At 28.2% G+C, this 14,878-nt stretch overlaps 1 protein-coding gene across 7 annotated transcripts in view; it reads left to right on the plus strand.

The window, feature by feature from the left end:
* The window catches only part of LOC136977913 (uncharacterized), a 105,971-nt gene that overhangs the window by 87,607 nt on the left and 3,486 nt on the right, over positions 1-14,878 (plus strand). For 4 of the 7 annotated variants that reach the window (XM_067273508.1, XM_067273511.1, XM_067273509.1 and 1 more), the window contains 9 exons: positions 4,878-4,981; positions 7,755-7,845; positions 11,724-11,849; positions 11,935-12,043; positions 12,282-12,520; positions 12,884-13,041; positions 13,139-13,177; positions 13,269-13,402; positions 13,834-14,018. In XM_067273508.1, the coding sequence (XP_067129609.1) occupies positions 4,878-4,981; positions 7,755-7,845; positions 11,724-11,849; positions 11,935-12,043; positions 12,282-12,520; positions 12,884-13,041; positions 13,139-13,177; positions 13,269-13,402; positions 13,834-14,018 (1,185 nt within the window). Of the gene's footprint in view, positions 1-4,877; positions 4,990-7,754; positions 7,846-11,723; positions 11,850-11,934; positions 12,044-12,281; positions 12,526-12,883; positions 13,042-13,138; positions 13,178-13,268; positions 13,449-13,833; positions 14,019-14,878 lie in introns of those variants that run through there. The other 3 variants (XM_067273513.1, XR_010881146.1, XM_067273514.1) reach the window with 3 other exon arrangements.

The raw sequence follows: 14,878 nt of genomic DNA on the forward strand, positions 1-14,878 counted from the left end.
GAGGATTTGTTTCTATTTTCGGAGAAACTAAATTCCTTTTATAACATTTTCTAAAGTCAAAATTATTGTTGTTCTCTAATCCATTCAGTTTAGGGATTGTGCTGAGAACTATAATAGCTACAATTTGAATTTTTATTTTATTTCATTTTCCTATAATTTCTATCAACGAATTTCTTTATCTAGAGGAATATTTCATTCAATACGTGCGTAAATTTGTTTATAAAGCAGCTAAAATCATGTAAAGTTTTCGTCTTACGTGATATGAATAGCGAATGTAAAATCATTTTAAAAATGTTCTTGATAAAATCTTTCATAAAGGTTAGTTTATATAATTAAATAGGATTATGGAATTAATTTTACGAAAACTTTGAATATTCATAAAGGGCTTTCTTTAGCGGGAAAATTAAATTCACAGTGGAGAACTTTGTTCATTTTTCTGCTTCAGCTATTAATTTCAGAAACAAAAGCTTCTTTCTTTGGAATAGAAATAATTTTTCTTCAAAACTTTGTTACAGATTTTCTTGAATTTTGTGTCAAACAGATTATATAACATTACATATTGTTCGATATTTAAATTCAAATAATTAGAACGAAACAGTATTTAGTAGAGAATATTTATTCAATATTTAGAACACGTGGTAAGAGTAGAAAAATATGCAAATAAGCAAACTCCGAAAATTCATTATCATACACGTTTCTCGAATTTTATTTTATTTTTAGGTGTCTCAAATTTAAAATCTTATTTCTGTAACTCTCAACTGGATAATTATAAAACAGAATATATAAATAAATCATTGATTATTTTCCTGTGTTTACTAAAAATAAAGTAAAAATCTACGTTTTATTAATTTAAAAATTAATGAAGAAAAATGAAAGCTCAAAATACTTTTTGAGCCTTCATTTTTCTTCATTTGCAACAATACTTAACAATGATAATTAATTAATTAAAATTTTATCTGATAAATAATTTAACATATTTTATTTATTACTCAATTTTTATTCATTACTAAGAGTTTAAGTAGCTTTTTTAGCACTGTTATTTGTATGGAAATTACATATTAATTAATACAATTTATGCATACTACAACATAAAAAATGAAATATAATAAGAAAATAAATTAAGTTTCAACTTCTTTTTTATTATTATTTTTCTTAAAAATTTTAAATAATTTATCCAAGCGGAAATTTTTTTAAATTGAAAGGGCCAAATTTTGTTCATAATTTATATGTTCAATGTTTTTCCAAAGTCACTATTAAGAGTTAAAAAAATAATAAAAAAAATACCTAAAAAGGTAAGAGAATTAGATTTGAAGACTGATATAATTATAGAATTTGTTAAATGGAGAAATTTTTCTCAATCAATTATAACTACTAGAAAACCTTTTTTCAACTTGTCACATTTGATAAGATGGATGAAAAAAAAAATTCAATTTTTAATCATCTCGAAACTCTTTGAAATAAATGAACTTCAGACTTCTTTATATCGAAAAATTGCAAATGCTAAATTATAAGTCTTGATGTGTCCATTCATACATGATTAATTAATAAGTAAATGCAACAGTATTTTTCGATGATAATTTAATAGAGGAATATAAAAAAATATCTAAGAATTTAATAAAATTTTAAGAATGAAGAAAAATAAGAATTTTTAATAAAATTTAATTGATTATCAGAATATTTAATTTAAAAAAATGAAAATTTTTTGAATAAAAGAGTTTCGATAATCAAATAATCTATTATCTACATACATATTTTTGAAAGTGTGTGTTTGTTTGTCTGCTATAGAAATTATCGAGAAGCTCCAGATATAACAGCGCTCAGTTTTTTTCTTAAACTCTTTTTAATTGTTTAATTTAAAGTCGGCGCAAAATTAGAACTAGTGCTTACCTTGCTTAATGAACGACCGTAAGAGAGCTTGCAAACTCCTTACAACTACCACTATGGTATAAAAATATCTCTTCTGTTGCTGCAAGAATGAAGATATTTTTATACTATAAATCCTCTTCATACATCTGACATACCCTTTCGATTTCAGAGACAAATTTCCTGTTCTGTCGAGTTTTATCATGTCGATTAACAAGTCCCAAGAACATTAACTGTTGCTGGCTTACGAGTGGAGAAATCTTAATTTTCTCGTGGACGTGTTATTTAGGAATTTCCAGAGTTGAATGCCCAAATGATCTTTTTGTTTATGCCTTTATAGGAAACGTGCTCAACATTGTGCACTGTATATCGAAGTGTTCAGTGTTGACCATTCTTAATTACGTACAAGTATCTTTCTGAGAATCTATGACTATACAATAATAAAGAATACAGAACTACGAGTATTTATCCAATTCAATATAAAAAATTTAGCTTAGTATCTCTGAAAATAATTAATATTTTAAATTAAAAAAACAAAAACAAATCAAATCACGATATTTAATAATTAATTGTACGTTGTTAACAAGTTTAATGAATCGTTTATACTGTCTGTACTTATTATCAATAGTGACATTAGATCTATTCATTCTTACCATTGGATGAAATCATAATATACTGATATACTGATATACTGAATTATGATATACACTAAATTAGTAGCCTATATGAGTCAAAAGACACGAAGACTCCAAATAGTTATTGCTATGAAAATTATATCTAACATAAATCATTAAAATATATATACACATATAATATATAATATATTTTATGATATTATATAATAGTATAATAAATTTTCTCCAAATTAGAATTCTAAAGTATAATAAATAATTTGCATAACAGATTTTTTAATGCTCCTTTGTTAAACTATCGATTTACTCAGCACATTTTATATTAATAAATATAATAATTAATAAAAATTGTGGTAAGTCTGTACTTAAACAATATTTACATTAACTTATGAAAAAATAAATCGTTTATACCAAAAATTATTACGATTAAATTTGAATATATTAATTTTTTTCACATTAGCAATAATTTGCAAACTAGAATATAATTAAAAATAAATCAGATAAATATAAAATTATAATGACGATAGAAACCTGAAAATTAATATTAATTTCGATTAATGCATTATTAATTAATAGCCTGTACTTTCTTCTACTTAATTAAATTTTCATTCGCTCAATCGAGAAAGCAAGAGACGATGCGAGAGAAATGTCAAGAGACGATCTATAAAAATATATAGTTTATTTTGTACTCATTAACATTAAAAATAAATAAATGTTATAAAATATTTATGATGAAGATGGTTAAATTAACAATAAAAATAGTATAATACAGTATTAATTTTTAAAAAGTAGAGTTTAATAATTATGTTTATTATAATTTTATATTTTTCTCCTAAATAAATAAAATAAAATCGCCAGCTAATATAAAAGCTTATATGTAAATGCCAATGGAAATAAAAATAATTTAGAGATGCTATTGATCTATAGAAGCGCACAAAACTATTTCCGGAATATGAAAGAATCTCGACTACACCCTTCCATTCCTACAAAGAACTTTTGGTAGGTCTCGTTTTCCATTTACAAAAAAATAAAGATAAAATCGACAATGAAAACAGGAAAAAATATCAGCTGTTCCACGCACGCACGCACGCACACACACACACACACACACACACACACACACATTTATATATATATATATATATATATATGAATAATAATAATAATAAATAGAATTGTATATAATGCCTACTATTAATGGCTATAGAAAAACATCAAAGTGGAAGTCAGGTTCATTTCTACGTGAACGTTATGGTTACTAAATCATCTCTAACTACATGCTTAATTTCTTTAATTTTATGTTGTATATTCTACTTTTTTGTATTCATATAGAATAACTTATTATGTTTAGAAAATATCTATTGGACGGTTAGAGCTTGAATTAATCGTTAAAGTTCTTTTACAGATCGCAAACAATGAATTTAACAGCCCTTTTAAACGTCACAAATGTGCAGATTATTAAGTAATTACATTGATTTAGCCATTAATCGAAAATATAAAAAGAAAACTTCTTTATACAAGTCACGAGTATAAATTTAAATGTTTGCTTTGTATTTTTTGAAATTTTTAATAGTTAAACCTGTAACACTAAGAAAATCGTTTTATATTTTGCATTCGCGCCTTCGTAATACTGCACGAATCGTTAAAAATTCCATGTTTTACTAGTAAATTGCAGTAGATAAAAGGAAAATTTCGTGTACCGGAAAGTAGGTTTTCACATGTTACATATTTAAATTTTTCGGTTAAAATGTTTCGCGTGTAATTTTAAGTTTATAAAATATGTCGAAGAACATGAAATAAAACAGTTCGTGTAAAAAGTCGGCTTTAATTCCGATTACGAATTTATTATATTCAAAAAATATTTAAAGAAAAAAGTATTTTAAACAGTTGTTAAATAAGTTTGTTGATGTATTTATTGTTCGTTGTATAATTTAAAACTTTAAAATATATTTATTTACTTAAGAATTTCTCGTGGGGTCTAAGAGAATTACGTGTGAAAATAACAAGCACCCCATTTCGCAACAATCCCTTCTTTTTAATGCATTATTGGTCAATGCAAAAGTTATGAAGAAATAATGGTGATTAAATTACAAGTTTTTCAGAAGGATTTTGTAAAAGTCACATTTGGAGTTTGCCTTCTACAAAATCCAAAAGTGATTATTATTATTATTATTATATTGGGTTATGTTGAGAACCTTATTATGTTGGGTTAACCCAACATAATAAGGTTCTCATTTTCACCTAATTGAGAATAAACCTATAATAATTTATTTTATTAATATATTCAATGATTAAATTTTCTCCTGGATATTTTTACAGACATTTCTCTCAACAATAACTTCTTATTTTTAAAATAAATCGTGAATGAAATTTTGTTTTCAGGTCATCAAACATCATACAGAGACTATCTGGAGACGGATAGGCCTGGTCATTCTGGATTTGTGACGGATCCTGTCTCTGGTTCCAGGCAGACGAGGAAAGCACAAGTAAGAACGTACGCACACCTTTTGCTACATTCTTGTCTGGTTCATTTTTTTAATTCACTGCTAACTTTCCTAATGATACTTTTCTTCCGTATCTATCCTCAAAAATTTCTGTCTTAATAGTAGCATTTTAAATAGATATCATTCAGAAAAAAATAATTCTATGCCCATCTGATTAATGCATCGATTTGCAACATGTAGATTAGATATCAGATCAAAAACAATACAAATAAAAAATAATGCTTATTTTTTAAAAAAGTTTTTTTTTTATATATAATTAAAATAGCGTTTCGTTGTACTCGAATCAGTTTGTAGTTCACTAATGCTTTTCGGAAACGTTATTTTTTCCTTTTCTACCCTCAACTAAACATTCGACACTAACTCTGTTTCCATTTCCTTAATGGATTTGAAACGACTGCACTAAATTCCCACTGTTAATATGCAAACTGCTGCTACACTTGTTTGGAACTTGGCCAAAATTAATTACTTCACCTCTTAAAAAATTAAATAAATAAATATACCGTTTATATAAGATGCTTTTCCTTAAAAAACAATTTCTATAAAAATTCAAACGCTATTTAATTAAGTTGCAATTAATTTAAATTAAATTTTGATTTAAAACTTAAATGATGAACAAAATAAAATTCTTGACACTTTTCAAAATTAATTTTCCTCCAGTTAATTAATACGGTAAAGCAAAGAGCTGTTTATTGTTCTCACCAAGCTTCTAGTTGAATGCGTTGAAAGAAATTTTATATTAAACTAGACAATTGCCTCGTTAAATAAAGTAAATTCAATTTATAATATGTATACGTATATAATATGTAAACTTGGATAAGAATATTCGCTAACTGGATCCAAAGTTGATATGTAAGATTGCTTTACTCCACTTCTGAGATGCAAGAAATGAAAATATCTTGTAGGTCAATAAAGAAGGTCGGCGAACTCTGTTATTAGAGGTACCATCTTTTTACCGGGCTCGCCTGTCAGCAGGTAGTATTTCCATTAAGACGTTTTTTGCTCCTCTGACGATCCAAACAGCTTAGAAGATTAGTTGAAAAAAAACCACAATGGAAGACCGCCCATCAATGCCTTACATTATTTTCACCTTTCAAAAATTTTAGCTTTTACGATTTTCATATAACACTGTCTCCTAGAAAAGCTGAATATACGACAGTCATTATTTTCATCAATGATATCTTTAATGAAAATTTGCTTCTATAATCCTTAGAATAAATTGTTGTTATTATATTATATGAATATATAAGCTCTTATGTGTGAGATTAGTACTGAAATATTTATTTTTTAATATGTATATATAATCACAGAATAGTTATTAAATTATTTTAGTTAATATACTTATTACAGATTTTGATAACATACTTCAAACTTTTACGAAAAAATAACCTGATTTAAGGTAGATAATTTCCTTAAGATAATGGTAGAATTTTGTCGGATTAATTTCTATTAAAGACCATGATCCTATAACAAAAACTAATTATTTGTAAAGTTGATTTTCGTATAAGCTTAATCCCAATTACAGACTAAACTAATTTATGAAACTTTTTACTAAAATATGAAAGGACTAGTGGCAATTTGTTAAAATTTCTTTTCACCTAATTAAGCACAAAGTTTTGTAGTTATTTCGAGAATATTTTACTTTTTTATGAAACTTTAACTTGCAAATCGCAATTTATTGATTGATTGAAAAGATTCACTAAAAGCACAACTAGGTGTAAATATTCTTATTTTTTCATTTTTCTTCCAACATATTTAATTCCTTTAATTACTTTTAGAGAGAAAAAAGTGAATTCATTACTTTCTTATCTTTCTGCTTTTATCTGAATAAAAGAGATTAAAGATGGTAGCTTATATACACTCTTGCAATTCCTTTCTCGTTGAAAGGTAAATTGAGATAAAGGAAAATATACTGTGACTTTCTAAATAGTATAACAGATAGAAACATCAAATCTACTTCCGGCTAGAATAAAATAATAGAAAAATAGTTTATTTTATTGTTAGACAAGAAAATAAAATAAAGGATAGGCTAATATTTTATATCCACTTTTTTTACTTCTGTTATAAATTTTCAAACTTAGTCTATACTAAAAAAATATAAAAAGTTTCATTCAAAATTGAAAGGAGAATTTGACAACTGTCGAAGAGAAGAAATGAGAACTTCTTTTGGTAGTAAATCCCCTGGATTGGAAAAGATGAAGCAACTAGGGGAGAAGACAGTCCGGACACCAATAATTAATTGCTAGGATTATCTCGTCTGCAACAATAGAAGACGAACGGGGAGCAAGGAGAAATTCCACTTCTTGATCAACAAATCGCACCCTGCCATTTTGCGTAGACAGTTCCATTTCTCTGCATCCCTTCTTGATCTTGAAACTATCCCTGATTCACCTTCTTAATTGCTCCATCGAGACTCTTTCGAATCCTCTGACATAGAGAGCGATAAATCATTAGATTTAGTTCAGTTGTAGTAAAATAAGGAACTCATATATAACTATTAATCTATTTTATGGAATTTATATTTTATAAAGAATCTCATAAATTACAAATAAATTAAATTTTATTTTCTTTTAGATCATTGAATATATTTCAGTGCAAAATAATTTATTGGTGTGATGCAAATTCATCGTTGTTCAATTTGATATGCAGGAAAAGTATCACTAGAATTTCAAGTTTAATCATAATTGTCATTTTGTATTATGCTTTATTTATTTTAAAATATTTATATATAATGATATTTATTGGTAATTTCCTATAGGGCTCGGCTGTCTCCAAGGCAGCACAGAAGTACCATTTCCCAATAAAACGGATCCTCCTCACTAGAGATCCTAAGGATCGTTCTGTGAGCGGTAAGTCATTCTTAAATATTGTAAATTTAGTTTTGATAATAAGCTTTTTTTATATTTTAAAAGGAACATTAAACATGCCTTTAATATTCATTTTATTAGCCTAATGCTTTTTATAAAGAAGAAATTAATCTGCATATATGCCCATAATTATTGACGATATCTTGCAGAATTAAAATTGAGATCTTGAAAATTAAATTTTGAAAAATTAAAAAGTTTCTAACATAATAAGACATGATTTAAATACAATAAACCGAAATTGGTATTTCTTTTGTTTTGTTTGTGGACGGCAACGTGATACGTGGCGATCTTCCGAAGGGGCGTGCTTCCTGGACGGACTTATCTATTACTGATCCCTATTTAGGTGTTTCAAACGTAAATAAAACCAGAAAAACCACTAAATACTAATAGTTGGCCATGGGTTCGCACCTCGCCAACGAGGTGCGAACCCATGGCCAACTATTAGTATTTAGTGGTTTTATCCATTCGGTTACTGGTGGGTGGTATTTCTTAATAATTATCTAAATACTGAGAATAATGCATGAAGTGTTATGCATTATTATAGATTTGAATGCAGTTTTTTGAGCTTACAAAGCTACTACAATTATCTAATTCTCAAATTTTCTCCAAGTTACTGTCTAAAATAACTTTCCTTAAAATACAACAGGAACAATTTCCCAATCTCCAAACCTTCTTTAAGAAGTAAAAACTTTTTAATTGAAACGTTTTTCGAGACTAATGTCTCATCACTAGCGAAACAAGTACACATTCTAAAAATAGAATGATATCTTCGGATTTTAGAATGTTTCTATACTTGTAATGCTGATGATGCGACATTAGTTTTTTAAAAATATTTCAATTAAAAAGTTTATGACTTCTTGGAAACGATTTGTAAGTTGTTTTGAAAATTTACGTTGATACACAACAGCATAGATAAAAAGCTTTGTAATACCATTATGGGCTACAGGAATTTCATTTATGCTGGTCTGATCCTCAGGAATTAGGCCAACATAGATGAGCATAACAATAATATTTTAGATTGAATCATCAATAAAAACCATTAGGTCCGAATCGGATTCTTTGTCTTACAGCATCTTGTTAATGCATTATTCTAAATACTGAGAAGTACTGTACGTTTTAATATTAAATATATTCAATAGAATTACATTTGTGCCAAATTTTTATCAATATAAACAAGCAGTTTGTGTTCTTTGTGTTAATAAATTCATTTCAAAAGTTCTGTTCTACCAAGAAAAGTAAGATTTAGAATCTTATTTTTTATAGATAGAACATAAAGATAAATTCTTATTATAATACAAGACTATATTCATCAAAAACTTGTAGATAAAAAGTTCATAATATCACACAATTGATATCCAAGAGTTAGGAATGTTTTCATGAAATAAATGTTACTTTCTATTTTAAACAGCTGAAAAATATTTTATTATATGATAATATTAAAATATTTTTATGAAAAATAATCAGAATTTTGTTACTCAATTTAATAAAAAGAAAAAGTTTTATAATTTATGTAATTATACATTTATGCATGTATTATGAAGCTCGTACATGAATTTATTTATAAAATAATGATTGAATCCCATCTTCTGCATACAAAATTTATTTCCTGATATGGTGAGGATTTTCCAGATTTCGAATTATATCCATCTGCGAATTTCGCATGTAAAGGTTTACTTTCTATAAATACATTATATATTTCTAGATAATGATTTTTCTTTTATATTTTTTTCAAAATAGAGCAAAATTAATTTAATTGATTAACTTGATTATTATTAATTTCAATTCATTTTTATTTTCGTACAGAAATATAATAAAAGTCTTCGTATAACAGTTTTTAATGCAAATTGTTTGCGTGATTCGTGAACTAATCAATTATAATGTAAATGTCATGCATGAAAGTTTAAGTTCTTTAAATGAATCAATAGTTGTTTGTGTTAAGTTTATAGGAACTTCGTATTAAATGTAAGAGCATTTGTTTAAAGACACGATTCAGTATTTACAAGCTGATAGGTTGAACCCTCTGACAGGGATATAAAACTGGCCTTTGTTTGGAAGTTCTACTCTATATTTATGTATAATATTTGAATAATGAAGATGAATATGATTTATATATTTTCATTTTATAATTATAGCCTCCGTAGACAATTAAAAGACAAATTGAAATTCATACAAGAAAAATGACTATTAAGTTACAATAAATATCAGATATTATTAATATTTTATTCTATAAAATCGATAACAAATTGATCTGTACTTTTCGGAACCTACTGATATCTGTAATGTATCAAACATCTCTTGAGTCTTTGTTTCTTCGAAATTCATTGATCCTATCCTCATTAGTATTCTGATACTCTGACAAAGATGTTCTTTTACGTGACAAACAAGACATTAGCCTGCTTTTTTACTTTCAAAATGTCGAAGATTTTCCGACAGATTTTTTTACAACCGAGTTCTTGATTTATTATGGAATATGTAATGCAGAACTTTAGAAATTCATAAATTTTTGAAATGCAAACTTTGCATAAATATATATTCTATATTGTTTTAAAATGAAAAATGAGAATAAAATGCAAAGAATAACTGCAATGGTGATTTTGGTATCTGTTTTCACTTTCTAAAATAATTATCATCATGCTGTAGAATTAGAGCTAAATTTTACGCAGTTGAAATGGCAAGTTACTTCATGATTCATGAATACGGAGCATAAAATTACTATTTAACATTTTAATGTCTTCTTTTATATAGGCCTACCAGTGGCCGAGTGGATAAAACCACTAAACACCGGGCGTAGATTCGCACGATGCCAACGGACTAGCCATGTGGAGTTTCCGTGTTTTCTTCAGGTGTCTAACACCTAAATATGGCCCAGTTTCTCATAAAGTCCTCCCGAGAAACACCGCTTTAGCAGATCATCTGTGTTGCGTTGTCTTATTCCATGTCTTTAGATATCTTTTCTTTATCTATAAAAGTAATGAGTTTAATGAGCAAGATTAGGTAGCTTAAATTTTACGTATTGAAAATAAATCTTTTCCGCTTCTCATAGTTTATAATTTGTTAATTTGCATGTTTATAAAGTAATTACTATTTTATTGACATTGAAAAAATTCATCAAAGAATATACCTCAAGGAAATTCCCATTACACAATTTGGTTATGTGGGGCACAAATGCATAACCATTAACTTAGCCATTATGGCTATCTGTTGAGTCAGCATCATAGATGAAACATCTTGAATCGAAAAAAATTAGGATTTGGAATTCCCCAGCATTAAGAGAACCCATTTTCGGCTAACTCAGTATTTCTCAACCCATGTGCTGCGCCTGCCCTGTTCTGTTCTGGAAATATTAAATACCTTTTAGAATTTTGAATAAGCTCTTTTTAAAAAAATCGGCTATTTTTCGTCTTTTTATCGCTGGCCGATTCAGGAATAGGCGGCATTCACTAAAATGCATATTACAAAATTTGTAGTGTCAGCCTACCCGCCCCCCACAAAAGTTTCTTGCGTCTATGTGTATGCAGTGTACCAATTCTTTGGGAACGTCTAAAAACGTTGCGGCTTACCAGCTTAAAGACTACTACGAGCTTTTTACGCATAGTTTAAATTGCCTTCTTATTTTTATAGTATATTTGTAAAATTATGAGTTTTTGTCTCGGTAAGTTTGACTTCCATATTATCAAACTTTTTAAAAATCAACCGTAATGTATTTTAAAAATTATGGTTGCAGGAATGTTATTAAATTCAAAGTGTGTCCCTAATCAAAACAGGTTGGAAAACATTGGGCTAACTTAATGATTTTGTGATTCGTCAACACAAAATAGTTTTTTATTATTAAATTATTTAAATGTCGTTACGTCTTTCAGGCAATGGTTTAGGTATGAAAGTGATTGGTGGAAAAGAAATTCCGGGGAGCAATGGGTTGATAGGGGCCTACGTTGCAAGAATATACCCTGGGGGAGTTGTAGAAACCCTTGGAGAGGTTAAAGAAGGTATGAGAAAAATTTTTCATCTAAATTTGATATAGTTAAATTATGTCTTAATATATACTATATATATATATTCCTTATCTTGCAGGAGATCAAGTCCTAGAATGGAATGGCATTCAATTGACTGGAAAGACTTACGAAGAAGTGCAACGCATTATAGCTTCTTCTGGAGACGAGGTTGAAATTATCATTCGAAGGTAGAAAGTTAATATTATTATTATTTAAAATTACGTTTAGAAAAGGTATTTTACTCGAATTTACAATTTCTGTCAATTCGTTTCAATTTCTTCTATTCATATATTTTTTCACGGTTTCAAACTCTTTCGTAAATTTCAACGTATAGTCACAGCGTTTAATTATCAGCCATGACCAAAGCATTCAAAACCGTCAGTAGATTGAAGTTTTTATTTAAACAATTTTTATTCTGGTTCGTAGCGATTTCAATATGCTCGACCCATATGCAAGTTACCAACAACACGGAAGAAGTCCTAGACTTGGGCACGATCGAGGGTCCGGTGGATCAGGGCACAACACCGTCCGCTCCTCGCACGACGTTGGAAGGTCTGGAGGAAGTAATCCTCATTACGAGAGCCCATCTAGGGGCAGCGGAAATCCGCATGGAACATCGACAAGAAGCAATCCGTCCCCATACGATTCAGACCGACCCAACCACGGTAAAGTAAATATGCTTTTATTTGTCTCTCCTCCGATTATATGTGAGATTTTGCACGTAAAAATAAAAAGAAACCTGGGTTAGTGGTGTAACGGTCAGAATCTCAACATTGCAAAAACGATGACGATAGATAACCGTTTTATAGTGAATTTTCCAGATATATTTCTTTACAATTAGTCACAGAATTCCTAACTTATAAAATGTATCTATTTTATTCTAAGTGAAAATATCTAAAACAAATATAGTTATAAATGTTTTGTAACTTTATTAGATTCATGAATGTAAGTTTTAAAGCGTGTCTCATACGCCACTAACATTGATATAGATTTATTTATAGAAATCAACAAATTTATCCCATTTTTAGAATATCGCTCTTCGAGGAATCCGAATCCAACCTCACATATAGAAAGCACATCTAATCCGAGGTACGGTTCGAACCCTCATCCACCTTCAAATAACCCTGCTTGGAACAGTTCTCATCCTCCAAACAGCAAATCCGATCACTTGAACGACAGCAATAAAGTATGCAGAGTAGTAAAAGATTTATATAAAATTCATACTCTTTGTTTTTAAATTGCAAACTATAATAATTAAATTTCGTTATGATTTTTTAAAACAGTACAAGTACTGGGCAGAACATATTACTGGAGAAATTCAGGTAATTAAGAGATTCTCTGGATAGCTTATTGTTAATTTAATTGTCTTCAATTCAAATTTTAATTTTGAATTTTCTTTAATTATAATTCTAGTTACAAATTTGTTATGATTCCAAAGCAGCCATTTTGTATGTGACTATCGTCCGAGCTCGCGATTTGGTGACCACAAGAGATAACAGCGGTTTGCCTGATCCTTTTGTAAAATGCTATCTTTTGCCTGGAAGATGGTGAGATCCGATTCGTAATAATAAAGAAAATCACATATTTCAAATCGTAAATTATATTTTTGTTACAGTATCTTTTAATGTTCCAATGGTAAAAGTATCAGTAATTAAACATGCCCCATGATTTCAGTATTATTTAAGTTCTTATCTGTTTCGTGATTAGTTCATCAGTTTAAAGCTTATTAAATATGGAATTTATTTATTTTCGTTCTAAATGACGTATAATTACTATAAAAAACAACGAATTCTTTATAATTAATACATGTTTATTTGATAAAAATCGTACTAAAATATTTTATTTTTATCCTTATCTTAATTAAATGAACTACAAGATTTTCAGTTAACTACAAAATTGAATACTTTTTACATTGGTTCATAATTTATTTTACTATAATATTTTCATAAAGAGTTATTTTTTGAATAATTCTGTATAGTATGGAAAATCAGAGAAGAACGAGGTACTTTTCAAGATGTAGCAATCCAGAATGGAAACAAACCATGGTATATCCCAACATACCACCCGATAGTTTGAAGAAACATCAGTTAGAAATTAGTGTTTGGAATTATGATATATATAGGCCAAATGAATTTCTTGGAGAGGTAGTACTTGACTTGTCTGGTAAATATTAGCATTTCTTTTTTCTCGGATTAAAAAAAAAAAAAAAATTCTATAGTGGTGGAGATAAAGCAATTCTGATGATCATTTCAACACTTAACACCAACTTATTGACATAAAAACGAATTGTATAGGTCAATTAATCAGAATGTACATTATTTTCACAACAATTATGGCAGAAAATTGAAATGGTATCAGTTAACATTTATTATTTTGTGATATTACCATGATGTAAATCATGAGATAACATAGAGCAGATTAAAACAGAACCGAAATATTTAAATTTCTTTCCAAATAAAATTGATTTTTATTAGCTATTGATATTTTATGGATACTTTTATTTAAAATAGAAAATGAGTAAAATATAATCTATTTATTATTATTTATTATAAATGTATTTACATTTAATATAAAAATGCATTTTAATTCTATAAAATCTTTGTACAGACTTAGAATAATTGATCGGTTTGGTTTGGTTTGATTTGATATGATACGGCAACGCAAAACGTGGAAAATTTGCTAGAGGATTTCTTATAAAACAAATAATAGATGGTCAGATGGCTGAGCGGTTAAAATGGTAGCTATCTCTCTAGGGCACCCGACATCGAATCCGGACGGGCCAAAAATTCACACGAATTTTTTTCGGGAATGGTCCGTTCGGATATATCCGTCCCCATCACCCGGCCGCCCCACTGTGACCCTGGCCGAACCCATAATGGGCTTGATAAAAAGGTACTCTTAGTACCAACAGGGTGGAAAGAGTTAAAAGAAAAAGATAAATTATAATTTTCATAGTTTTCATGTAGATTCCAGGAGGCTTTCTTTGGAAACTGGCCCCTATTTAGGTGTTAAACAGGTGAAAG

The sequence above is a fragment of the Centruroides vittatus genome, unplaced genomic scaffold (assembly GCF_030686945.1).
Source record: "Centruroides vittatus isolate TY-2023 unplaced genomic scaffold, ASM3068694v2 contig_482, whole genome shotgun sequence".
Classification (NCBI taxonomy): domain Eukaryota; kingdom Metazoa; phylum Arthropoda; class Arachnida; order Scorpiones; family Buthidae; genus Centruroides; species Centruroides vittatus.